The sequence below is a fragment of the Ranitomeya imitator genome, chromosome 5 (assembly GCF_032444005.1).
Source record: "Ranitomeya imitator isolate aRanImi1 chromosome 5, aRanImi1.pri, whole genome shotgun sequence".
In the NCBI taxonomy this organism is placed as follows: Eukaryota; Metazoa; Chordata; class Amphibia; order Anura; family Dendrobatidae; genus Ranitomeya; species Ranitomeya imitator.
In genome coordinates, this window is record NC_091286.1 from 61,333,199 (window position 1) to 61,360,954 (window position 27,756).

The following is a 27,756-nucleotide window of genomic DNA, read 5'->3' on the forward strand; positions in this document are numbered from 1 at the left end:
AACGAAATGACACAGGATTGATAACCTCAGAAATCTTATGATACTAGGATATGGGGGCACCACAGCCTATACAGCAAAGGGATCCAACCCTGACCTGAGAATATAACCATACAAGAAACAAAAGAAAGAGCACAGGCCATAAAAATGGGGATCACCAAACAGCAAAGATATGTACAAAAAACACAGCTTTATTAAGGTTCAACACAGGAAAAAGCACATGAAAAACATTTAAAAACACATAGAAAACTGATGCCTACAATACGGCACATGCCTATAAACAAGTAAAGGGGGAGAAAATAGGAAACATAGATGTGCAAATACTCCTCAAACTACTATATGGACAGCATATTTCTTGATGTACGAAGCGTCAAGATAAACGCATGTACATCATATAAGACACATATAGGGATATTGTGGTAGAAATGCATGCAGTAAAATACAGGAGCTCTGGATGAACTTGAAATAAAGCTCAGAAACCCAAGGTAGTGCACACACAATAGCGTCACTCAGGTAAATGCGGATAGATAAAACATGGAAATTATTCTCTACCACACTCCTAGTCCCTAGATAGTACAGATTGAAACAAGCACAATGGCACTGAATGTCCCAAAGTTAGGACATACCAGCACACTACCAAAGTAAGTCACTCTGAGTGAACCCACTACCTACAGGCAGGGTTAGCAGATCATGCACATGAATCATCTCCCCAAACAACCAGCGGGTGTAATAGCCCCAATGTACTGACAGGCATAAAGAAAGCAAAATACCCGACGCGTGTCGCCACTACGGTGGCTTCATCAGGGGTATGATTTACGCTCCAGATACCCATGTATAAATACCTTATAGTATGATTTCTAAGTAGATGCAGCTGTGATAATTCACCAGGGAATGGCAGAGCGAAGACAGGCCAGTGGCGTGCAGCATGATCCATTGCGCAGGCGTCGGCGCCCCGAAAACCGGAAGCCACCGGTGCTAGGCAACGGTAAACAATACTGAACCATGCCCGCACAGACAGACCAGCGGTATGTAATAACATAATACTTCCAGTGGTCAGATCTGTGCAGGCGTCAGCATGCCAGGACCCAGTAATTACGAGCACACAGCAATGATAATGAGACAGCAGTCTCTAAATCTCGCTGCCCACCGTGCAGGTGCCGACATACTGAAACCGGAAGCAGTCGGCGCCTAGCAACAGAAGATGTATATACCTCGCCGGAAAAACCAGGCAAATAGCAGCGATATATATCAAAGTACAAAAAGACATAGAGGAGCCGAGCCCGCACATATATCCATGCAGCAAGTAGCATCATATTACTCACAGCTGCGAGGTGTCAGTAGGCATCGGCATACCAGAGCCAGGAGGTGTCTAGGACTAAGCCTCAGACATAGAGCACCAGTCCAAACGCTACAGTACCCATCGCGCAGGGGCAGATATATGGACACCACACATAGCTGGTGCCTAGTAACGAAAGGTGCTAAAAAGTGGCACGCACAGCAGAAATAGGCACAGATATAAATAGGCAGAGCCCACACAGAAAAATGTATATAAGCGGCATGTGGTAAAACAATGCTTGCAGCGGTTAGATTCACACAGGTGTCGATATACCAAAGCCAAAGGTGTCTGGGACAGAGCCACAGACATAGGACAGTGATCTCAAAGTTATAATGCCTACTGCACAGGTGCCGGTATCTAAAGGCAGGTGCCCAGCAGCAGAAAACACTTATAGGTAACGCGAGAGCTTAGTGCACAACCGCAGTAGATCTGCGCCGATGCCAATAGCCATAAGCCCTAGCAAAACCCATATCCAGTAGGGCGTACGATAGAACACACGCCAAGCCATAAATAAACAGCAGAATAGTTGTTTAGCAGTGCAGAACACATAAAGCTTTTAATATCGTCACACAATTCCCATATTGTAAGGTTCTCCAGTCATTTTGTATGTGGAACTGCAGGGCTCACACAAATATCCAGGTACTCAGAACATCGAGAGCAAATACAATTGAGTCACTACCAACTCAGCAGAGTAAATAAATAAACAGGTTGGTAAGAATCATACAATAGGTCATAGAGAAGGGGGTAAGGGTGATGACCCTTAAGTCCGCATGAAACCCGAAGGTCCATACCGAGGACTATACAGAAAGGAAAAAATATATATATATATATATAAATCCACATGTATTAATATAGTCCCCAAACCGTGGGCCAACCCCAAAGGGGAACATAGATGGAAAATAGAGAACATGTGAAAAGAACCCCCACCACAGACCTCGAATATTAAACGTCCTCTTACAAATGTGTAGATACAGTTTTTAAAAAAGGTATTAAATAGAAACCATCATGTATAAACAACATCGACCCCATGATTCAATATGCAATACCTCTAGTTCAGTTGTAATAATTCACATACTCAGGGGGAACGCCCTATATAAAGACACAGACACAGTGTGGGGGTATAACAAGAAGTATACAAAAATAGAAATTTAGAATTTAAACGCCCCTGACAGCCACAGAGTACATATGAGTAGATCATGAAGCCTGTAGAGACTGGACGAGTCAAATAAAAACCGTCATATGTAACCAATGCCCACTACTAGCTTCAATATGCTGTCCACATAGTTACCTACAAATAGCTTGAATATGCTGTCCATATAATCAAGATAGATCAGACCAAGCGAACAGCAACAACCCCCCAAATGGAACGGAGACACGGTTTAAGGACGTGACAAAAATATGTGCGGTAAATAGACATTGAATGCCTTTGGCAGCCGCAGCAACCATATAGGCAAGTGATAGAACTGTATATTGTCTCTGCCACCACATAGGATCACATAATCATATATACTTGTAAAAGCCGGTAAATAGCAAGTCCTCGTTAAGGCCCATCGGGGCCACACAGTTCATATCAAAAATCCATTTTGACTCCCGTCTGAGCAATTCAGAAATGATGTTGCCCCCTCTGATATTCACGGGAACTTTGTCCAAACCACAGATCCTTGTTCCGTTCCACAAAGAGTTATGCTCCGCAAGGTAGTGTGAGGCAACCGACGTTAGGGTTTTTCCTTTCATTTAATCCTTCTTTGCCGTCGTGATATTCGAAAAATGTTGCTGAATTCTTTTCCTTAGTTCTTGTGTTGTTTGCCCCAACCTTGGGGCATGGACAAACCAAGGCATACACAAGATTCCTGGTTTTGCAATTGAAGAATGTTTTAGGGGTGATCTGGAAAGGCAAAGAAGGTAACGTAGCATTAGTGTCTCCTGCTGTAAAGGGACATATGTTGCAATTTCCACAAGGGAACGTGCCACGGAGACGGAATCCACCACTCGTACTTATAGTGGGACGTTGGAAATGGCTGTGGCTAAGGCAATCTTTAAGATTCCTAGCTCTCCTCGCTATCAGATTAGGTCTTGGCGAAATGTGTGGTGCCAGCTTGGACTCACTCAATAGCAGACCCCAATACCTGGACAGGATATTACGTACATCATGCCACTGATTATTAAAGGGGGTAATAATCCCTAGTGGCCTGCCAGAGGCCTTGGCCTGGGGGCATAATAAGTTGGCCCTATCCTGATCCCTAGCCTCAACGTAAGCACGCGAGATTACCTTTTTTGGATATCCTCTTTCTTTGAATCTCGACGTGAGTTCACGAGAATGTTTCAAAAAGTCCTCCTGTCGGGTGCAGTTCCTCTTGACTCTATAGACTTGTGGTGATTTTGGAGTCCATCAGAAGGAGTTTCAGGTCAAGGAATTCGAAATCTTATACGGACCAATGAAACGAGGCTTAAACTTAGGAGAGGAAACCTTCATAGGAACATAACGAGATGACAACCAAACCAAATCCCCAACACGAAGTCGGGGACCCACACAACGCCGGCGGTTAGCGAAACGTTGAGCCTTCTCCTGGGACAATGTCAAATTGTCCACCACATGAGTCCAAATCTGCTGCAACCTATCCACCACAGTATCTACACCAGGACAGTCCGAAGACTCAACCTGCCCTGAAGAGAAACGCGGATGGAAACCAGAATTGCTGAAAAACGGCGAGACCAAAGTAGCCGAGCTGGCCCGATTATTAAGGGCGAACTCAGCCAACGGCAAAAAGGACACCCAATCATCCTGATCAGCAGAAACAAAGCATCTCAGATATGTTTCCAAAGTCTGATTAGTTCTTTCGGTTTGGCCATTTGTCTGAGGATGGAAAGCCGAGGAAAAAGACAAATCAATGACCATCCTAGCACAAAAAGATCGCCAAAACCTCGAAACAAACTGGGAACCTCTGTCAGAAACGATGTTCTCCGGGATACCATGTAAACGAACCACATGCTGGAAAAATAATGGCACCAAATCAGAGGAGTAAGGCAATTTAGACAAAGGTACCAAATGGACCATCTTAGAAAAGCGATCACAAACCACCCAAATGACCGACATCTTTTGAGAGACGGGGAGATCCGAAATAAAATCCATAGAAATATGCGTCCAGGGCCTCTTCGGGACCGGCAAGGGCAAAAGCAACCCACTGGCACGAGAACAGCAGGGCTTAGCCCGAGCACAAGTCCCACAGGACTGCACAAAAGAACGCACATCCCGTGACAAAGACGGCCACCAAAAGGATCTAGCCACCAAATCTCTGATACCAAAGATTCCAGGATGCCCAGCCAACACTGAACAATGAATCTCAGAGATAACTCTACTAGTCCATCTATCAGGGACAAACAGTTTCTCCGCTGGGCAACGGTCAGGTCTATCAGCCTGAAATTTTTGCAGCACCCGCCGCAAATCAGGGGAGATGGCAGACAAAATTACCCCCTCTTTGAGAATACCCGCCGGCTCAGGAACACCCGGAGAGTCAGGCACAAAACTCCTTGACAGGGCATCAGCCTTCACATTCTTAGAGCCCGGAAGGTGCGAAACCACAAAATCAAAACGGGAGAAAAATAACGACCATCGAGCCTGTCTCGGATTCAACCGTTTGGCAGACTCAAGATAAGTCAAATTCTTGTGATCTGTCAAGACCACCACGCGATGCTTGGCTCCTTCAAGCCAATGACGCCACTCCTCGAATGCCCACTTCATGGCCAACAACTCTCGATTACCAACATAATAATTGCGCTCAGCAGGCGAAAACTTTCTAGAAAAGAAAGCACATGGCTTCATCACCGAGCCATCAGAACTTCTTTGCGACAAAACAGCCCCAGCTCCAATCTCAGAAGCATCAACCTCGACCTGAAACGGGAGCGAAACATCTGGCTGGCACAACACAGGGGCAGAAGAAAAACGACGCTTCAACTTCTGAAAAGCCTCTACAGCTGCAGAAGACCAATTGACCACATCAGCACCCTTCTTGGTCAAATCAGTCAACGGTTTAGCAACACTAGAAAAATTAGCGATGAAGCGCCGATAAAAATTAGCAAAGCCCAGGAACTTTTGCAGGCTCTTCACAGATGTCGGCTGAGTCCAATCGTAAATGGCCTGGACTTTAACAGGGTCCATCTCGAAAGTAGAAGGGGAAAAAATGAACCCCAAAAATGAAACCTTCTGAACTCCAAAGAGACACTTTGACCCCTTCACAAACAAGGAATTCGCACGAAGGACCTGGAACACCATTCTGACCTGCTTCACATGAGACTCCCAATCATCCGAAAAGACCAAAATATCATCCAAATACACAATCAGGAATTTATCCAGGTACTCTCAGAAGATGTCATGCATAAAGGGCTGAAATACTGATGGAGCATTGGAAAGCCCGAATGGCATAACCAGGTACTCAAAATGGCCCTCGGGCGTATTAAATGCTGTTTTCCATTCAACACCTTGTTTAATACGCACAAGATTATACGCCCCTCGAAGATCTATCTTGGTGAACCAACTAGCCCCTTTAATACGAGCAAACAAATCAGACAGCAACGGCAAAGGATACTGAAATTTGACTGTAATTTTATTGATTAGGCGGTAATCAATACAAAGTCTCAAAGAACCATCCTTCTTGGCCACAAAAAAGAACCCTGCTCCTAACGGTGATGACGACGGGCGAATATGGCCTTTCTCCAAGGATTCCTTTATATAACTCCGCATAGCGGCGTGTTGTGGCACAGATAAATTGAACAATCGGCCCTTAGGAAACTTACTACCAGGAATCAAATTAATTGCACAATTGCACAATTAATCGCAATCCCTATGAGGAGGTAGGGCACTGGCTTTGGGCTCATCAAATACATCCCGATAATCCGACAAAAACTCTGGAACTTCAGAAGGAGTGGAAGACGAAATAGACAAAAATGGAACATCACCATGTACCCCCTGGCAACCCCAGCTGGACACAGACATAGATTTCCAGTCCAATACAGGATTATGAACCTATAGCCATGGCAACCCCAAAACGACCACATCATGCAGATTATGCAACACCAGAAAGCGGATGTCCTCCTGATGTGCAGGAGCCATGCACATGGTCAATTGGGTCCAGTACTGAGGCTTATTCTTGGTCAAAGGCGTAGCATCAATTCCTCTCAATGGAATAGGATACTGCAAGGGCTCCAAGAAAAAACCACAGCGCCTAGCATACTCCAAGTCCATCAAATTCAGGGCAGCGCCTGAATCCACAAATGCCATAACAGAATAGGATGACAAAGAGCAAATCAGAGTAACGGACAATAGAAATTTAGACTGTACCGTACCAATGGTGTCAGACCTAGCGAACCGCTTAGTGCGCTTAGGACAATCGGAGATAGCATGAGTGGAATCACCACAGTAAAAACATAGTCCATTCCGACGTCTGTGTTCTTGCCGTTCAGCTCTGGTCAAAGTCCTATCACATAGCATAGGCTCAGGCCCATGCTCAGATAGTACCGCCAAATCGTGCACAGCTTTACGCTCACGCAAGCGTCGATCGATCTGAATGGCCAAAGACATGGACTCATTCAGACCAGCAGGCATGGGAAATCCCACCATGACATCCTTAAGGGCTTCAGAGAGACCCTTTCTGAAGATTGCTGCCAGGGCACATTCATTCCACTGAGTGAGCACAGACCACTTTCTAAACTTCTGACAATATATCTCCGCTTCATCCTGACCCTGACACAGAGCCAGCAAGATTTTCTCTGCCTGATCCACTGAATTAGGTTCGTCATAAAGCAATCCGAGCGCCAGAAAAAACGCATCAACATCACGCAATGCCGGATCTCCTGGCGCAAGGGAAAATGCCCAGTCTTGAGGGTCACCACATAACAAAGAAATAATGATCTTTACTTGTTGAACAGGGTCACCTGAGGAGCGAGGTTTCAAGGCAAGAAACAATTTACAATTATTTTTGAAATTCAAGAACTTAGATCTATCACCAAAAAACAAATCAGGAATTGGAATCCTAGGCTCTGACATCGGATTCTGAACCACAAAATCTTGAATGTTTTGTACACTTATAGTGAGATTATCCATCAAAGAGGACAGACCTTGAATGTCCATGTCTACACCTGTGTTCTGAACCACCCAGATGTAAAGGGGAAAAGAGAGACAAAACACACTGCAAAGAAAAAAAAAAGGTCTCAGAACTTCTCTTATCCCTTTATTGAGATGCATTAGTACTTTGGGCCACCTGTACTGTTATGACCTGGTGGTCAGGTCAATAATGGAACTGGTGGTTAAGAGCACACGGAATGACCTGATAGTTACTGATAATATAGGACGAGCTCTGGGACGTGGGAACTCTGCTGACCGCAATCCCTAATCCTATCACACACACTAGAAATAGCCGTGGATTGCTCCTAACGCTCCCTATGCAACTCGGCACAGCCTAAGGAACTAGCTAGCCCTGAAGATAGAAAAATAAAGCCTACCTTGCCTCAGAGAAATTCCCCAAAGGAAAAGGCAGCCCCCCACATATAATGACTGTGAGTAAAGATGAAAATACAAACACAGAGATGAAATAGATTTAGCAAAGTGAGGCCCAACTTACTGAACAGACTGAGGATAGGAAAGGTAGCTTTGCAGTCAGCACAAAAACCTAAAAAAAGACCACGCAGAGGGCGCAAAAAGACCCTCCGCACCGACTCACGGTGCGGAGGCGCTCCCTCTGCGTCCCAGAGCTTCCAGCAAGCAAGACAACAATCAAAATAGCAAGCTGGACAGAAAAATAGCAAACCAGAGAAAAACAAGCAGGAACTTAGCTTCTGCTGGGAAGACAGGTCACAAGAACGATCCAGGAGTGAACTAGACCAATAATGGAACATTGACAGGTGGCATGGAGCAAAGATCTAAGTGGAGTTAAATAGAGTAGCCAGCTAACGAATTAACCTCGTCACCTGTGGAAGGAAACTCAGAAACACCCACAGCCACCAGATGAAGTCCATGGATAGAACCAGCCGAAGTACCATTCATGACCACAGGAGGGAGCCCGACAACAGAATTCACAACAGGAGCCATGTGCAGCGTTATATGGGGCAAATATGTGTATGGGGCCATGTGCAGCGTTATATGGGGCAAATATCTGTATGGGGCCATGTGCAGCATTATATGGGGCAAATATCTGTATGGAGCATCTTATGGGGCCATAATCCACATTTGTGGAGCATTATACGGGGCAAATGTGTCTATGGAGCATCTTATGGGTCATAATCAACATTTGTGGCGCATTATATGGGACATATTTTAATATGGAGCATCTTATGGAGCCCGTCATTAACTGTATGGAGCATTATATGGGGCTCATGATTCAATATGGATATTCAAAAACACTTAAACTACTGATGTCTCAATTAATTTTACTTTTATTGGTATCTATTTTTATTTTTGACATTTACCAGTAGCTGCTACATTTTCCACCCTAGGCTTATACTCGAGTCATTAAGTTTTCCCAGCTTTTGTGGCAAAATTAGGGGGGTCGGCTTATACTCGGGTCGGCTTATACTCGAGTATATACGGTAGTTGATATTTGGACATTTTAGAATAAGTTTAATTTTGTTCTCACATCTTGGACTTCTCGGTAGACCCCATACCCCATACAAGTAGACCAGTGCGGTAAATCACAAATGAGAGTTGGGTACTTTGTAAGATTGGGGTCAAAGAGTTTACAGATGTAATGAAATTTGTTTCCTCTATTTTAGCTCCCTGTGAAAATGGACATTTTGTGGAGAAAGAGGCTGACAACATCATCCGGCCAATGCACGCAAAAGCTGATTAACAACCGCCGCTGCTCAGTGATTGAGCTTTTTGAAAAAGTCTGTGATTCTGCCGGTAGGTTTCACATCACATCCATCCTCCAGCTCCATAAGACAACCTGTATACAGGGCAAAAAACTGCTACTTGTGATGTGGTACATCTTATAACCTCCCTGTACATAATGTCATAAGAAAAACTAAGTACACCCTCTTTGAATTCTAATATTTTACATATCAGGAGAAAATTAAAAAAGCATCAGGTCCTTAGAAGGTCCTAAAACTAGGGAAATACAACCTCAGTAAACAACATGCTAAAAAATACTACAACAATATTTATTTAACAAAAAGTAGGCCAAAATGCCAGAGCAATGTGTGATAAATTAAGGACACCATTGATGCAACTTCAAGTTATTGCTGTTGAAGATGATTCTAAAAGCTATTAATTCATGGGGTGTACTTATTTTTCACTCTCTGCTTCTGCATTTTGAAGTAGTTTTCAGGAAAATAAATAATGGCACGGTTGACTTGTCATGTGTTGTTCATCTCAAGATATATTTTGTCCAGATATGTAAAACCAAACAGTTCATTCAGGGTGTACTCAGATTTTCTCCTAACTGTGTAAACTCTTATTTTAGTGCGAGTACGATCCACACTTGCGCATGAGATGTGCCATGCCGCTTGTTGGATAATCTACGGTGAACGCAATGACCACCATGGCCCGATGTGGCAGGCGCTCACAAGACGGGTAAATCGTATTCATCCCGAGCTGCCAGAAGTGAAAAAGTGTCACAATTATACCATCAACTATTACTACAATTACAAATGCTCCCAGTGTGATAAACAGTAAGTAGATTTTATGATTTATCTCCTCATGAAACACAATCACTGCAGAGACGTCAGTGCGGTTCTGTTGGTATAATCTACTATATAATTGTCTAAGGGTCACTTCCGTCTGTCTGTCACGGATATTCATTGGTCACGGCCTCTGTCTGTCATGGAAATCCAAGTCGCTGATTGGTCGGGCAAAACAGCCACGACCAATCATCGACGGGCACAGTCCGGCGGCAACATGGCCGCTCCTTCCTCCCCTCCAGTCAGCGCTCACACAGGGTTAATGGCAGCATTAACCGACCGCACTATGCCGCGGTCGGTTAACGCTGCTATTAACCCTGTGTGACCAACTTTTTACTATTGATGCAGCCTATGCGGCATCAATAGTAAAAAGGTCTAATGTTAAAAAAAAAATATATAAAAAAAAAATTGTTAGATACTCACCGTCCGTCGGCCCCTCGGATCCACAACAGGCCCTTCCAGCTCCTCGCGATGCTCCGGTGTCCGGTCCATGCATTGCGATCTTGCGAGATGATGACGTGGCGGTCTCACGAGACAGCTACGTCATCATCTAGCGAGACCGCAATGCACTTTTCAGACCGCAGCGCATGAGGAGCGTCGGTAACCGCTTCGCTTGGATCTGGGGGCTCCGGAAGGTGAGTATATAACTATTTTTTATTTTAATTCTTCTTTTAACAGGGCTATGATGCCCACAATGCTATATACTACGTGGGCTGTGCAATATACTATGTGGCTGTGCTAAATACTACATGGGCTGAGCAATATACTACGTGGCTGGGCAATATACTACATGGGCTGAGCAATATACTACGTGGCTGGGCAATATACTATGTGGCTGGGCAATATACTACGTGACTGGGCAATATACTACGTGGTCTCAGCAATATACTACGTGGGCTGTGCAATATACTACGTGACTGGGCAATACACTACGTGGCTGGGCAATATACTACGTGGGCTGTGCAATATACTACGTGACTGGGCAATATACTACGTGACTAGCCAATATACTACGTGGCTGGGCAATATACTATGTGGCTGGGCAATATACTACGTGACTGGGCAATATACTACGTGGCTGGGCAATATACTACGTTGCTGTGCAATATACTACGTGGCTGGGCAATATACTACGTGGCTGGGCAATATACTACTTGGATGGGCAATATACTACGTGGCTGTGCTATATACTACGTGGACATGCATATTCTAGAATACCCGATGCGTTAGAATCGGGCCACCATCTAGTTTATTCCAGTCCGGTAACCAATATTCCTCTTATCTTTGCAGAATTAAGCGTTTTCGAAAAATACGTAATAATAAATGCCCCCTGTGCGGAGGCCAATTACGTCAACTATCCATCAGCTAAACATGTAACTATCCTTCAGAATATTTAGTCTCTAATTTTGTTTCTTTATCATTTAAAGTTCAGACACTTTTACATATTTTCCGAGTAGCGAGACAATATCTGTGTTCATCACCAGCACAAGTAATTAGCAGCAAAGATTCAGAATCCGTCCTCATAGGTTACCAGATAAACCCTGGTTACATTTCCCATAACTTTTCTTTATATTTTCAGGTTCATTATTTGAACATTGAGATTTGTCTAAATCTCATCATATCATCTGCCTGTGATGAAGGAAAGAACGAATCCTCCATTATCGTCAGCAATCAGTAAAAAGTGATTTTTACAATATTAAGATCTTGTGTATCTAATTTAGTCTTTTGTTGAGGTTTATCATTTAAAGTTTAAATACTTTTATATATTTTGCTTTTTTTTACCACGTAAGGAGACAATCAGTTTACGTCTTCATCACAAGCAGCTAACAGCAAACATCCTGGATCCACCTATTCTGATTGACACAAAGCTTCCAGCCTGTATTTTCCAGGTAAATATTTCTGTGTTTTTCCTCTATTCATATACGTTCTTCATGTCAATACTAAATCATTGTAAGTAACAATCATTCTTGTTTTCAAGAAGTGCAACAGCGAGGGCATGATAACGTAAGCAAGGTGTAATAATAGAAGAAATGCAATATGGTTTGTCTTACTGGATTTATTTCTAATAATTTTTTTTCTTGCTGCACAATTTTTTAATTCTGGTTGAGAAAAGAAGGAAATGATGAAAGTTATCAGCCTCCTGCTGCGGAGGAATCGCCAACACACAATCCGACGGGCGAGATTAGTCCCTCAAACATTACATGCCGTATAGATCTATTGTGAGTGCTCTCACCACAGTCGTATGGTTCATGTTGCATTTTTCTATCATTACACTAATATTGGCAACTTCTTATGTTCAATTTCCAAATTGGCCTTTTTTTTGTAGACAATAAACACTACTCAAAAAATAAAGGGAACACTTAAACAACAGAATATAACTCCAAGAAAATCAAACTTCTGTGAAATCAAACTGTCCACTTAGGAAGTAACACTGTTTGACAATCAATTTCACATGCTGTTGTGCAAATGGAATAGACAACAGATGGAAATTATTGGCAACTATCAAGACACTTCCTATAAAGGAGCGGTTCTGCAGGTGGGAACCACAGACCACATCTCACTACCAATGCTTTCTGGCTGATGTTTGGTCTCTTTTGAATGTTGGTTGTGCTTTCACACTCGTGACAGCATGAGACGGACTCTACAACCCACACAAGTGGCTCAGGTAGTGCAGCTCATCCAGGATGGCACATCAATTTGAGCTGTGGCAAGAAGGTTTGCTGTATCTGTCAGCGTAGTGTCCAGAGGCTGGAAGTGCTATCAGGAGACAGGCCAGTACACTAGGAGACGTGGAGGGGGCCGTAGGAGGGCAACAACCCAGCAGCAGGATCGCTACCTCCGCCTTTGTGGAAGGAGGAACAGGAGGAGCACTGCCAGAGCCCTGCAAAATGACCACCAGCAGGCCACAAATGTGCATGTGTCTGCAAAAACGGTTAGAAACTGACTCCATGAGGATAGTCTGAGTGCCCTATGTCCACAGATGGTGGTTGTACTCACAGCCCAAAATCGTGCAGGATGCTTGGCATTTGCCACAGAACACCAGGATTGGCACATTCGCCACTGGCGCCCTGTGCTCATCATAGATGAAAGCAGGTTCACACTGAGCACATGTGACAGATGTGACAGTCTGGAGATGCCGTGGAGAGTGACCTGCTGCCTGCAACATCCTTCAGCATGACCGGTTTGACAGTGGGTGAGTAATGGGGTGGCATTTGTTTGGAGGGCCGCACAGCCCTCAATGTGCTCACCAGAGGTAGCCTGACTGCCATTAGGTACCGAGATGAGATCCTCAGACCCCTTGTGAGACCATATGGTGGTGCGGTTGGTCCTGGGTTCCTCCTAATGCAGGACAATGCCAGGCCTCATGTGGCTGGAGTGTGTCAGCAGTTCCTGCAAGATGAATGCATTGAAGCTATGCACTGGTCCGCCCTTACACCAGACCTGAATCCGAGTGAACACATCTGGGACATCATCTAGCTCCATCCACCAACATCACGTTGCACCAGACTGTCGAGGAGTTGGCGGATGCTTTAGTCCAGGTCTGGGAGGAGATCCCTCAGGAGACTATCTGCCGCCTCATCAGGAGCATGCCCAGGCGCTGTAGGGAGGTCATACAGGCACGTGGAGGCCACACACACTACTGAGCGTAATTTCCTTGTCTTGAGACATTTCCACTGAAGTTGGATCAGCCTGTAACTTCATTTTCCACTTTGATTTTGAGCATCATTCCAACTCCAGACCTCTGTGGGATATTGGTTGTGATTTACGTTGATCATCTTTAGATTTAATTGTTCTGATCATATTCCACTATGTAATGAATAAAGATTTACAACTGGAATATTTCATTCAGTGATATCTAGGATGTGGTATTTTAGTGTTCCCTTTATTTTTTTGAGCAGAGCATAATGCAATATTTCATGTCTATTTCTACTTCACCTGATGACCAAAAATATAATGGTGAAGTTTCCTTTTCTGAGTTTGTTTAATTTGATAACCAGAACATATTGTCAAGTTTGTTAAAAACATGTCTTAATTGTTTTCAGGTTAATGAGCAAGGCGACTTTTCGCTTCTATACAGGCATGACACATCTTGGAAGAAAAAGGTGAATATCTGCAGCGACCTGCGCTGAGAACATGATCAGATGCAGTTTCCAAGACCTTTTCAGAGCTGCCCAGCAATGCACATGGCGTTGGACATGTGAACATTATTAGTCATATTGTTTTATTTCAAATTTTTCTGAGTTAGATATAAATATCAATAAAAATAAATCTATTAATTCTTTGTAGTTTTGGATTTTTGTTCTGAAGATCGATGGTTGTTGCTAAACATATTACAATCAATGCTGTCTACTTGTGCTATTCAGCCATCATCTGCCTTGAAGAGTGGAGCTCTGTCCGCGGCTGTTAAATGCCACTGTCAATCTGTGTTCACTATATGGTGTTCACGGAGGATATTGTGGATTGGTGGTGCCCCCAGATTATTTTCAGGGGGCGCTACATTGATGATATTTTGGTCTTCTGGGCAGGTGATATGTCATCTTTCAATACATTTGTCCAGGATTTGAATAAAAACGACCTGGGCCTCAGATTCACTTCAGAGGTTGATCGGCAATCCATCAACTTCCTGGATATCAACATTAAGAAAGGTACAGGGGGTCTCTTGGAAACTACACTATTTAGAAAACCAACTGCAACCAATAACCTACTGGATTGGGATAGCAATCACCCGCGCAGTCTACGTAGAGGGATCCCCAAGAGTCAGTACCTAAGAGTCAAAAGAAACTGTTCAAATTCCTCTAATTTCTATGGGGAGGCGAAAGAGCTTATCAACAAATTTCTTGACAAGGGTTATCCCATGAATGTTCTCCAAGAGGCCTTCAAGAAAGTAGAGTCATGTGACAGAAACAGTCTCTTGAGCCCTAAAGAGAAAAAAGAAGATAAACAGACACGTATCATTGGCAACTTTGATAGCTGCTCAGGGAAGTCCGCGCTATCATCTCCAAATATTGGGGGATTTTGAAAGCGGATAATGAGATTAGTGATTTCTTGGCCGAGACTCCGGCTATAACCTATAGGAGGGGGAGATCAATTGGTGACCAGCTGGTTCACAGCATGTACACTCCACCACCAAGAATGGGTACTTGGCTAGATAGAAGGGAGATTGGCACCTTCAAGTGTGGACATTGCTCATTCTGTAGATATATCAAGGTTGGAAAAAGTTTCTCAAACACCATGACTGGGAGGGTATACCAAAATAGACACTTCGCCAACTGTAAAACTTGTGGCGTGGTATACCTATTCCAGTGTTCATGTCCAACGAGCTATGTGGGAAAAACCAAGAGAGAACTGAGGAGGCGCACTGGTGACCACATAGGAGATATCCGTCACGCTAGAGATACGCCAATCTCCAGACATGTCAGAGAGGTACATGGGGGTGATCTGGACTGTATATCTTTCTCTGTGATCGAGGTGATAGCACCACTAGCGCGCCGTGGCGACTGGAACAAAAAAATTTTACAGAAAGAATTGAGATGGATATACAGATTGAACACTACCTCCCCTTTGGGGCTTAATGAGCAGATACAATTTGGTTGTTTTTTGTAAATATCCCTATGCACTTCAGGGACGCACCCGGCCTCCCTTTCTTTCCATGTGTCTACGATGGTCTCTTGATATCTATAGCCCAGTCCTTATATCGGCCAGAATAGGCCTAAAAGTGTTCTTTATTCACTCTCATTGTAGAGAATATTCATCCACTTTTGTTTTTCCTCCTAATATGAGAGTGAGGTTAAATCTAATGGAGCCTTTCTTATGATTGTCCCGCCTGGTTCTCCGCTGCTAAGTTATAATAATGGAACATCCAAAGGAACGTATATGTGTGATATGGGCCCTAAGTCCTGAGTGTATTATGTTTCACACTCAGTACCTGGGTACCACTTATTGGCCCAAAGAGTAATGAATAAAAGGTATATAATAAAAAAACAAAAGAGAAGGAAACTAAGACAAAAGTGAAAGGATGGATATTATTTACATCAGATATTCTTTCAGAAACAGGTACAGCATACATATAAAAAATATAAAAAAAGAACATTGAGAATTACCCTGTATAGTACCTGCATTGCCTATAGGTATTTGCCACGCATATATATCATTTATAATAGCATCACACATATGCTTTTCAATAATGGACCATTTAATCCTATAGCGTTTAAGTCTCGGCGCTGCATTTTGAGGTTTTGTTGCCCAGTATATATACGCTAATTACATGCACGCCCCCTATCTCTAGATCGGTTGTCAAGGGGCGTCATTTGAATGGGCGTGGTTGGGATATCCCGTTACCATATCATTGTATATTTGCTAATTATATTCATCTTCCCTATTGATGATATCCGCATAATTGCTGTACATATATGGGGCATCTTTGCCTTACGCTTCTGTTAAGCTGTATGTTAATTATATGCACGCCCCATGTTGGCATATCGGCTGTCAGGGGGCGTATACGTATGTCTTTGTTGGGAGTCGATGGTACATCACAGCGAGGTTTGAATCACATACCTACTGACACACTGAGTTGACACGCACGCCAGATTACATCATCATTGGTAAGGGCCAGCGTTATCGAAAACCGGAAGTGTGGCGGCTCACAACATGGTAACGTACACGAGACTGTTAAATAATGCATCTATATAAGAGGTGAAGGTGGGCGGTTTTGGCTCGATGGCATCATATCGAAATGGGGGATTGTCCCTACCACTTCATCTAATCCATTCACCTCAAGCTCATGTTTGCAGCAATAAGTACCTTGTTTACATCCTCCTCCTGATGAACCTCAGCAGAGGGGAAACGCGTCGAGTGATTGATTTCTACTTGGTACATGAATCTTTGGGCGACATGCCTTGGGAGTCGATATTTGACTTCAGTAATTGAACCAAATGTGATTCAGGGCATAATGGCTACATGAATCTTAAGTTGCCATTTGATCCATGACATGTTGCACTGTTTTTAGGGTGTTGGTGTTTTGGTTTTGTTTTAATTTTTTTCTGGCCAATATATGTGCAATATCGATAGAAACTGAGATATATCTTTCTCATGTTCATTTATCTAGATTGATAGGGACTATAACTTTTGCATTTTTTGCACATAGAGGATGTAGGAGAGCGTGCACTATATCCTTCCTCAAAATGAATCCCATACACACTGTTTAGACCAAGATTTGTGAGGGTGCAGATAGGTATCTTTTCTATAGGTATAATTTATAAGATATCCCTGATTATATTATGTCATTGAGCTGAAGAGATTTTTGTTATAGACACATCTTATTCAGAGAGCTATCGATGTTATCTATTGAGGGCAGTCCTAATTTTAGCCTGCATTAGCTTCATCAGGGTATTATTCTAGCCAACAGATCAAGAATAACTACTCTAGCTGCCTACACAGGAACAATACTGCACACATACCTCTTCTCTTTCTCACCTGCCTGTTCACCATCTTCCTCACTCCCTGCCACTATAGGGCCCAGCAGGGTGAGCAGGGAGAGCCGTGGAGGAGTGGGGGCGCCACTGCGCAGGTTTAGGGTGCCAACCTCCGCAAGTAGGTAGGTTGAGTTTAGGCCAGTTTAGGGGCAGGCACCCCCGCTGGTTGTTTTCTTTCTTGTGGTGTTGGTGTGATGTCAATTATATATAAGATTAATTTATTAAGGTTTAATAAAGGTTTAAAAATTTTAAAATAAAGGGTGGATATCTGTGAGCCTGTGACAATATCATTTAATGTGCACGAGCAGGGGGGGCTTCAACGTTCAATGTGTCCATTGGTGCCCTAGTGAAGTGATCGTCGTCTGCTGATGACCACCGTGCCCGTCATGATGATTCTCCTGTGGATACCAGCCCGTGCCTGGCGTTCATGGGAGACCATGATTTTTGCTACACAGGTGGTTAAAATTGCTGGTACCCCTCATTTAATGACAGAAAAACCCACAATGGTCACAGAAATAACTTGAATCTGACAAAAATAATAAATAAAAGATCTATGAAAACAAACAAACGAACGTCAGACATTGCTTTTCAACCATGTTTCCAGAGAATTTAAAAAAATAAAAACTCATGAAATACAGTAGGCCTGGACAGAAATGATGGTACCCGTAAATCAATATTTTGTTGCACAACCTTTTGAGGCAATCACTGCAATCAAACGGTTCCTGTAACTGTCAATGAGACTTCTGCACCTCTAGAAAGGTATTTTGGCCCACTCCTTAAGAGAAGTTGTTCCAGTTGTCTCGCGCTTGAAGGTTGCCTTTTCCAGACGGCATATTTCATCTCTTTCCAAAGATGCTCAATAGGATTTAGGTCAGGGCTCATAGAAGGCCACTTCAGAATAGTCCAATGTTTTCCTCTTAGCCATTCTTGGGTGTTGTTAGCTGTGTGTTTTGGGTCATTATCCTGTTGCAGGACCCATGACCTGCGACTGAGACCAAGCTTTCTGACACTGGGCAGCACATTTCTCTCTAGAATCCCTTGATAGTCTTGAGAATTCATTGTACCCTGCACAGATTCTAGACACCCTGTGCCAGATGCAGCAAAGCAGCCTGAGAACATAACAGAGCCTCCTCCATGTTTCACAGTGGGGACAGTGTTCTTTTCTTGATATGCTTCATTTTCCTACTGTGAACATAGAGCTGATCTACCTTGCCAAAAAGTTCCATTTTTGTCTCATCTGTCCATAGGACATTCTCTCAGAAGCTTTGTGGCTTATCAACATGTAGTTTGGCAAATTCCAGTCTGGCTTTTTTATGATTTTTTTTCAATAATAGTGTCCTCCTTGGTCATTTCCCCTGAAGTCCACTTTGGCTCATACAACGATGGATGGTGCGATCTGACACTGATGTTCCTTGAGCTTGAAGTTCACCTTTAATCTGTTTAGAAGTTTTTCTGGGCTCTTTTGTTACCTTTCGTATTATCCATCTTTTTGATTTGTCATCAATTTTTCTCCTGCGGCCACGTCCAGGGAGGTTGGCTACAGTCCCATGGATCCTACATTTCTGAATAATATGTGCAGCTGTAGTCACAGGAACATCAAGCTGCTTGGAGATGGTGTTATAACTTTTACCTTTAACATGTTTGTCTATAATTTTCTTTCTAATCTCCTGAGACAACTCTTTCCTTCGCTTCCTCTGGTCCATGTTGAGTGTGATACACACCATGTCACCAAACAGCGCAGTGAGTATCTGTAGCCCTATATACAGGCCCACTCACTGATTCCAAGCTTGTAGACACCTGTGATGCTAGTTAGTGGACAACATGTCCCTTTTGCCACATTATTTTCAGGAGTGCCATCATTTCTGTCCAGGCCTATTTCTTGAGTTTTATTTTTTTTTAATTCTGTGGAAACATGGCTGAAAAGCAATGTCTGACTTTCATTTGTTCATTTTCAGAGATCTTTTATTATTACTTTTGTGAGATTCAAGTTATTTCTGTGAAGATAGTCGGTTTTTCTGTCATTAAACGAGGGGTAAAAAACTAATTTTGACGACGTGTGTATATACAGCAATGATGTGACATTGCTGTGCGTAGCACAAGCGATCAGATGATCTCAAGTTTGGTGGTACACACATAATATGGTGGTCTGGCCCCAAGCCTGGACCATTAATCACAGACTGCACACTGATGGCATACATGTGACGTCAGCGATTTTGTGTTTATTTTCTAGAGGAGTCTCCATTACAGATATGAAAGAAGTGCAAATATGAAAAAAACTAAAATTAACATTTGTGCTAAAAAAAATTAAATGATGCACCACAAAATCAAGAAAAAAAAAAGAAACCAAAACCTTAACATAAAACAAAGTTAAAAAAGTGATGAACCTCAAAAAACACCCAAGAAAAATAAGCTGCGGTTAAACTATCAGCCTAACAGACCACTGCGCTCTGCAAATGACTTTCGATTAACCTCTGCACTAATCCGTACCTCCCACTCCCGACTCCAAGACTTCTCCCGTGCTGCGCCAATCCTCTGGAATGCTCTACCCCAAGATAATAGGACCATCCATAATTTGCATAGTTTTAGGCGCTCGCTCAAAACACATTTGTTCAGAGCGGCCTATCACGTTCACTAATCAAAGTTATGTTATGTTTGTGTGTAGCCCATTCACTATCCCCATCTATCCCCCACCCCCTGAAGATGGCTGGACCATCATTGTAAATACATCATTGTAAATACACACCTGTACTTTGCATCTCCCCTCCTCATTGTAGATTGTAAGCTCTCACGAGCAGGGTCGTCTTATTTTGCTTCAATTATTGTATTGTTAACGTTGTTACTTATGACTTTTGTGTTTGAAACTGTTAAACTGTAAAGCGCTGCGGAATATGTTGGCGCTATATAAATAAAGATTATTATTATTATTAAACTCCTGTCCTGCAGAGGTCTGTGCACATAGGTTACTGCGCACCGCCCGCACACTGGACCGAAACACACCCCAGCACAGGCAGGGCGACCGTCCGGCACGGTGACCGTGCGCGGTGTGTGTGCTGAGCTCTATGTACGAGCTATTCGCCACAGCGCACAGGTCACATGACCGAGCTGTCCAGTCAGATCCGTCTCCAGGCCAACCAATCAGCGCTCCGTTCCGTGCAAGATGGCGGCGCCGTTGTAGCAGGCCTCGGTTTTTTCCCCGTAATTATTACATTAACTGACAGTCCCGAATTACCAGCATCCCGGGGACATGACAAGCCGGAGGAGGCAGCTCAGGGATAGGTCCCGGCAGATATGTGAGGAGGATGGGGACCTCGGTGAACGGAAAGTCGCCAAAGACCGGGGGAGCGACTGCGACAAGGAGACGCCTCAGAAGTCCGGCAAGAAGCTGCCCCGCACTACTAAGGCCGGAGCCGCCCGCCTGTCCACTCAGACCTCCGCGTCTATGGCTGCTGGGAGCGAGAGAGAAGAGGGTAAACTCCGGGGAAGAAAGGGGCGTCACCAGTCACGTGGGAACAACCAGTGTTCCCAGTATACCCCCAGTGTGTACCATCAGTGTGCACCCAGTGTACCCTGTATAATATCAGTGTGCACCCAGTGTGCCCAGCATAACACGTGTGTACCCAGTATAATACCAGTGTGTACCATCAGTGTGCACCCAGTGTGCCCAGCATAACACGTGTGTACCCAGTATAATACCAGTGTACCCAGTATACCACCAGTGTACCCAGCATAACAGCAGTGTGTACCCTGTATACCACCAGTGTACCCAGCATAACAGCAGTGTGTACCCAGTATACCCCCAGTGTGTACCATCAGTGTGCACCCAGTGTACCCTGTATAATATCAGTGTGCACCCAGTGTGCCCAGCATAACACGTGTGTAGCCAGTATAATACCAGTGTGTACCATCAGTGTGCACCCAGTGTACCCTGTATAATATCAGTGTGCACCCAGTGTGCCAAGCATAACACGTGTGTACCCAGTATAATACCAGTGTGTACCATCAGTGTGCACCCAGTGTGCCCAGCATAACACGTGTGTACCCAGTATAATACCAGTGTACCCAGTATACCACCAGTGTACCCAGCATAACAGCAGTGTGTACCCTGTATACCACCAGTGTACCCAGCATAACAGCAGTGTGTACCCAGTATAATACCAGTGTGTACCATCAGTGTGCACAGCATAACAGCAGTGTGTACGCAGTATAATACCAGTGTGTACAATCAGTGTGCACCCAGTGTGCCAAGCATAACACGTGTGTACCCAGTATACCACCAGTGTACCCAGCATAACAGCAGTGTGTATCCAGTATACCACCAGTGTACCCAGCATAACACGTGTGTACCCAGTATACCACCAGTGTACCCAGCATAACAGCAGTGTGTATCCAGTATACCACCAGTGTACCCAGCATAACACGTGTGTACCCAGTATACCACCAGTGTACCCAGCATAACAGCAGTGTGTATCCAGTATACCAGCAGTGTACCCAGCATAACAGCAGTGTGTATCCAGTATACCACCAGTGTACCCAGCATAACACGTGTGTACCCAGTATACCACCAGTGTACCCAGCATAACAGCAGTGTGTATCCAGTATACCACCAGTGTACCCAGCATAACAGCACTGTGTATCCAGTATACCAGCAGTGTGTACCCAGTATACCATCAGTGTACCCAGCATAACAGCAGTGTGTACCCAGTATAATACCAGTGTGTACAATCAGTGTGTACCCAGCATAACAGCAGTGTGTACCCAGCATAACACGTGCGTACCCAGTATACCATCAGTGTACCCAGTATAGCAGTATACCACCAGTGTACCCAGCATAATAGCAGTGTGTACCCAGTATACCATCAGTGTACCAAGTATAGCAGTGTACCAGCATAACACGTGCGTACCCAGTATACCATCAGTGTACTCAGTATAGCAGTGTACCCAGCATAATAGCAGTGTGTACCCAGTATAAGATGTGTGTACCCAGTGTACCACCAGTGTACCCAGCATAACACGTGTGTACCTAGTATACCACCAGTGTACCCAGCGTAAGGCCAGTTTCACACGTCAGTGGCTCCGGTACGTGAGGTGACAGTTTCCTCACGTACCGGAGACACTGACTCACCTAGACACATTAAAATCAATTTGTCTCTGCACATGTCAGTGTGTTTTCACGGACCGTGTGTCCGTTTGGAAAACACGGAGACATGTCAGTGTTCATGGGAGCACACGGATCACACGGACCCATTAACCCCTTCCCGACCCATGACGCCACGTAGGCGTCATGAAAGTCGGTGCCATTCCGACCCATGACGCCTATGCGGCGTCATGGAAAGATCGCGTCCCTGCAGATCGGGTGAAAGGGTTAACTCCCATTTCACCCGATCTGCAGGGACAGGGGGAGTGGTAGTTTAGCCCAGGGGGGGTGGCTTCACCCCCTCGTGGCTACGATCGCTCTGATTGGCTGTTGAAAGTGAAACTGCCAATCAGAGCGATTTGTAATATTTCACCCATTATAACGGGTGAAATATTACAATCCAGCCATGGCCGATGCTGAAATATCATCGGCCATGGCTGGAAATACTAGTGTGCCCCCACCCCACCCCTCCGATCGCCCCCCCACCCCCCCGATCTGGCCGGTACACTGCTCCGGCTCCCCTCCGTCCAGTGCTCCGCTCCCCCCCGTGCTCGTGCCCGCTCCCCCCGTGCTCCAATCACCCCCCCGTGCTCCAATCACCCCCCCTGCACTCCGATCCACCCCCCCCCGTGCTCCGTTCCACCCCCCCGTGCTCCATTCCAGTCCCCCCGTGCTCCGTTCCACGCCCCCCGCGCTCCGTTCCACCCCTCCCGCGCTCCGATTCCTCCCCCCGTGCTCCGATCCCCCCCCCCGTGGTCCCCCCCCACCCTATCATACTTACCGATCCAGCCGTGGTCCCGTCCGTCTTCTCCCGGGCGCCGCCATCTTCCAAAATGGCGGGCGCATGCGCAGTGCGCCCGCCGAATCTGCCGGCCGGCAGATTCGTTCCAAAGTGCATTTTGATCACTGAGATATAATCTATCTCAGTGATCAAAATAAAAAAAATAATAAATTACCCCCCCCCCCCCTTTGTCACCCCCATAGGTAGGGACAATAAAAAAATAAATAATTTTTTTTTTTTCCACTGTTAGAATAGGGTTAGGGTTAGGGTTAGGGGTAGGGCTAGGGGTAGGGCTAGGGGTAGGGTTAGGGTTAGGGGTAGGGTTAGGGGTAGGGTTAGGGTTAGGGCTAGGGTTAGGGTTAGGAATGTGCACACGTATTCTGGTCCTCTGCGGATTTTTCCGCTGCGGATTTGATAAATCCGTAGTGCTAAACCGCTGCGGATTTATGGCGGATTTACCGCGTTTTTTTCTGCGCATTTCACTGCGATTTTACAATTGCGATTTTCTATTGGAGCAGTTGTAAAACCGCTGCGGAATCCGCACAAAGAAGTGACATGCTGCGGAATGTAAACCGCTGCGTTTCCGTGCAGTTTTTCCGCAGCATGGGCACAGCGATTTTTGTTTCCCATAGGTTTACATTGAACTGTACACTCATGGGAAACTGCTGCGGATCCGCAGCGTTTTCCGCAGCGTGTGCACATACCTTTAGAATTAGGCTATGTGCACACGGTGCTGATTTGGCTGCGGATTGGCCGCTGCGGATTCGCAGCAGTGTTCCATCAGGTTTACAGTACCATGTAAACATATGAAAAACCAAATCCGCTGTGCCCATGGTGCGGAAAATACCACGCGGGAACGCTGCGTTGTATTTTCCGCAGCATGTCAATTCTTTGTGCGGATTCCGCAGCGTTTTACACCTGTTCCTCAATAGGAATCCGCAGGTGAAATCCGCACAAAAAACACTGGAAATCCGCGGAAAATCCGCAGGTAAAACACAGTGCCTTTTACCCGCAGATTTTTCAAAAATGGTGCGGAAATATCTCACACGAATCCGCAACGTGGGCACATAGCCTTAGGGTTAGGGTTGGAATTAGGGTTGTGGTTAGGGTTAGGGGTGTGTTGGGGTTAGTGTTGTGGTTAGGGGTGTGTTGGGGTTAGGGTTGTGATTAGGATTATGGCTACAGTTGGGATTAGGGTTAGGGGTGTGTTGGGGTTAGTGTTGGAGGTAGAATTGAGGGGTTACCACTGTTTAGGCACATCAGGGGTCTCCAAACGCAACATGGCGCCACCATTGATTCCAGCCAATCTCGTATTCAAAAAGTCAAATGGTGCTCCCTCACTTCCGAGCCCTGACGTGTGCCCAAACAGTGGTTTACCCCCACATATGGGGTACCAGCATACTCAGGACAAACTGCGCAACAATTACTGGGGTCCAATTTCTCCTGTTACCCTTGTGAATCTAAAAAAATGCTTGCTAAAACATAATTTTTGAGGAAAGAAAAATGATTTTTTATTTTCACGGCTCTGCGTTGTAAACGTCTGTGAAGCACTTGGGGGTTCAAAGTGCTCACCACATATCTAGATAAGTTCCTTGGGGGGTCTAGTTTCTAAAATGGGGTCACTTGTGGGGGGTTTCTACTGTTTAGGCACACCAGGGGCTCTGCAAACGCAACGTGACACCCGCAGACCATTCCATCAAAGTCTGCATTTCAAAAGTCACTACTTCCCTTCTGAGCCCCGACGTGTGCCCAAACAGTGGTTTACCCCCACATATGGGGTATCAGCGTACTCAGGAGAAACTGGACAACAACTTTTGGGGTCCAATTTCTCCTGTAACCCTTGGGAAAATAAAAAATTCTGGGCTAAATAATTATTTTTGAGGAAAGAAAACGTATTTATTATTTTCACGGCTCTGCATTATAAACTTCTATGAAGCACTTGGGGGTTCAAAGTGCTCACCACACATCTAGATAAGTTCCTTTCAGGGTCTAGTTTCCAAAATGGGGTCACTTGTGGGGGGTTTCTACTGTTTAGGCACATCAGGGGCTCTGCAAACGCAACGTGACGCCCGCAGAGCATTCCATCAAAGTCTGCATTTCAAAACGTCACTACTTCAATTCCAAGCCCCGGCATGTGCCCAAACAGTAGTTTACCCCCACATATGGGGTATCACCGTACTCAGGAGAAACTGGACAACAAATATTGGGGTCAAATTTCTCCTGTTACCCTTGGGAAAATTAAAAAATTCTGGGCTAAATAATTATTTTTGAGGAAAGAAAACGTATTTATTATTTTCACGGCTCTGCATTATAAACTTCTATGAAGCACTTGGGGGTTCAAAGTGCTCACCACACATCTAGATAAGTTCCTTTGGGGGTCTAGTTTCCAAAATGGGGTCACTTGTGGGGGGTTTCTACTGTTAAGCCACATCAGGGGCTCTGCAAACGCAACGTGACGCCCACAGAGCATTCCATCAAAGTCTGCATTTCAAAACGTCACTACTTCACTTCCGAGCCCCGGCATGTGCCCAAACAGTGATTTACCCCCACATATGGGGTATCAGCGTACTCAGGAGAAACTGGACAACAACTTTTGGGGTCAATTTCTCCTGTTACCCTTGGGAAAATAAAAAATTGCAGGCTAAAAGATCATTTTTGAGAAAATAATTTTTTTTTTTATTTTCATGGCTCTGCGTTATAAACTTCTGTGAAGCACTTGGGGGTTCAAAGTCCTCACCACACATCTAGATTAGTTCCTTTGGGGGTCTAGTTTCTAAAATGGTGTCATTTCTGGGGGATCTCCAATGTTTAGGCACACAGGGGCTCTCCAAACGTGACATGGTGTCCGCTAATGATTGGAGCTAATTTTCCATTTAAAAAGCCAAATGGCGTGCCATCCCTTCCGAGCCCTGCCGTGCGCCCAAACAGTGGTTTACCCCCACATATGGGGTATCAGCGTACTCAGGACAAACTGGACAACAATATTTGGGGTCCAATTTCTCCTATTATCCTTGGCAAAATAGGAAATTCCAGGCTAAAAAATCATTTTTGAGGAAAGAAAAATTATTTTTTATTTTCATGGCTCTGCGTTATAAACTTCTGTGAAGCACCTGGGGGTTTAAAGTGCTCAATATGCATCTAGATAAGTTCCTTGGGGGGTCTAGTTTCCAAAATGGGGTCACTTGTGGGGGAGCTCCAATGTTTAGGCACACAGGGGCTCTCCAAACGCGACATGGTGTCCGCTAACAATTGGAGCTAATTTTCCATTCAAAAAGTCAAATGGCACGCCTTCTCTTCCGAGCCCTGCCGAGTGCCCAAACAGTGGTTTACCCCCACATATGAGGTATCGGCGTACTCGGGAGAAATTGCCCAACAAATTTTATGATCCATTTTATCCTACTGCCCATGTGAAAATGAGAAAATTGAGGCGAAAAGAATTTTTTTGTGAAAAAAAATTACTTTTTCATTTTTACAGATCAATTTGTGAAGCACCTGAGGGTTTAAAGTGCTCACTAGGCATCTAAATTAGTTCCTTGGGGGGTCTAGTTTCCAAAATGGGGTCACTTGTGGGGGAGCGCCAATGTTTAGGCACACAGGAGCTATCCAAACGCGACATGGTGTCCGCTAACGATGGAAATAATTTTTCATTCAAAAAGTCAAATGGCGCTCCTTCCCTTCCGAGCCTTACCATGTGCCCAAACAGTGGTTTACCCCCACATATGAGGTATTGGTGTACTCAGGAGAAATTGCCCAACACATTTTAGGATCCATTTTATCCTGTTGCCCATGTGAAAATGAAAAAATTGAGGCTAAAAGAATTTTTTTGTGAAAAAAAAGTACTTTTTCATTTTTACGGATCAATTTGTGAAGCACCTGGGGGTTCAAAGTGCTCACTATGCATCTAGATAAGTTCCTTGGGGCGTCTAGTTTCCAAAATGGGGTCACTTGTGGGGGAGCTCCAATTTTTAGGCACACGGGGGCTCTCCAAACGTGACATGGTGTCCGCTAAAGAGTGGAGCCAATTTTTGATTCAAAAAGTCAAATGGCGCTCCTTCCCTTCCAAGCCCTGCCGTGCGCCAAAACAGTGGTTTACCCCCACATATGAGGTATCAGCGTACTCAGGACAAATTGGACAACAACGTTCGTGGTTCAGTTTCTCCTTTTACCATTGGGAAAATAAAAAAATTGTTGCTAAAAGATAATTTTTGTGACTAAAAAGTTAAATGTTCATTTTTTCCTTCCATGTTGCTTCTGCTGCTGTGAAGCACCTGAAGGGTTAATAAACTTCTTGAATGTGGTTTTGAGTACCTTGAGGGGTGCAGTTTTTAGAATGGTGTCACTTTTGGGTATTTTCAGCCATATAGACCCC

General features: G+C 44.6%; 1 protein-coding gene across 1 annotated transcript in view; it reads left to right on the forward strand.

Annotated features, from left to right (window-relative positions):
• The first annotated feature begins 20,617 nt into the window (after nucleotides 1-20,617).
• Nucleotides 20,618-27,756, forward strand: part of ETAA1 (ETAA1 activator of ATR kinase) — a 51,256-nt gene continuing 44,117 nt past the window's right edge. The window contains exon 1 of the mRNA XM_069768728.1: nucleotides 20,618-20,939. Coding sequence (XP_069624829.1) covers nucleotides 20,717-20,939 — 223 coding nt within the window. The 5' untranslated portion in view covers nucleotides 20,618-20,716. The remainder of the gene's footprint in view (nucleotides 20,940-27,756) is intronic.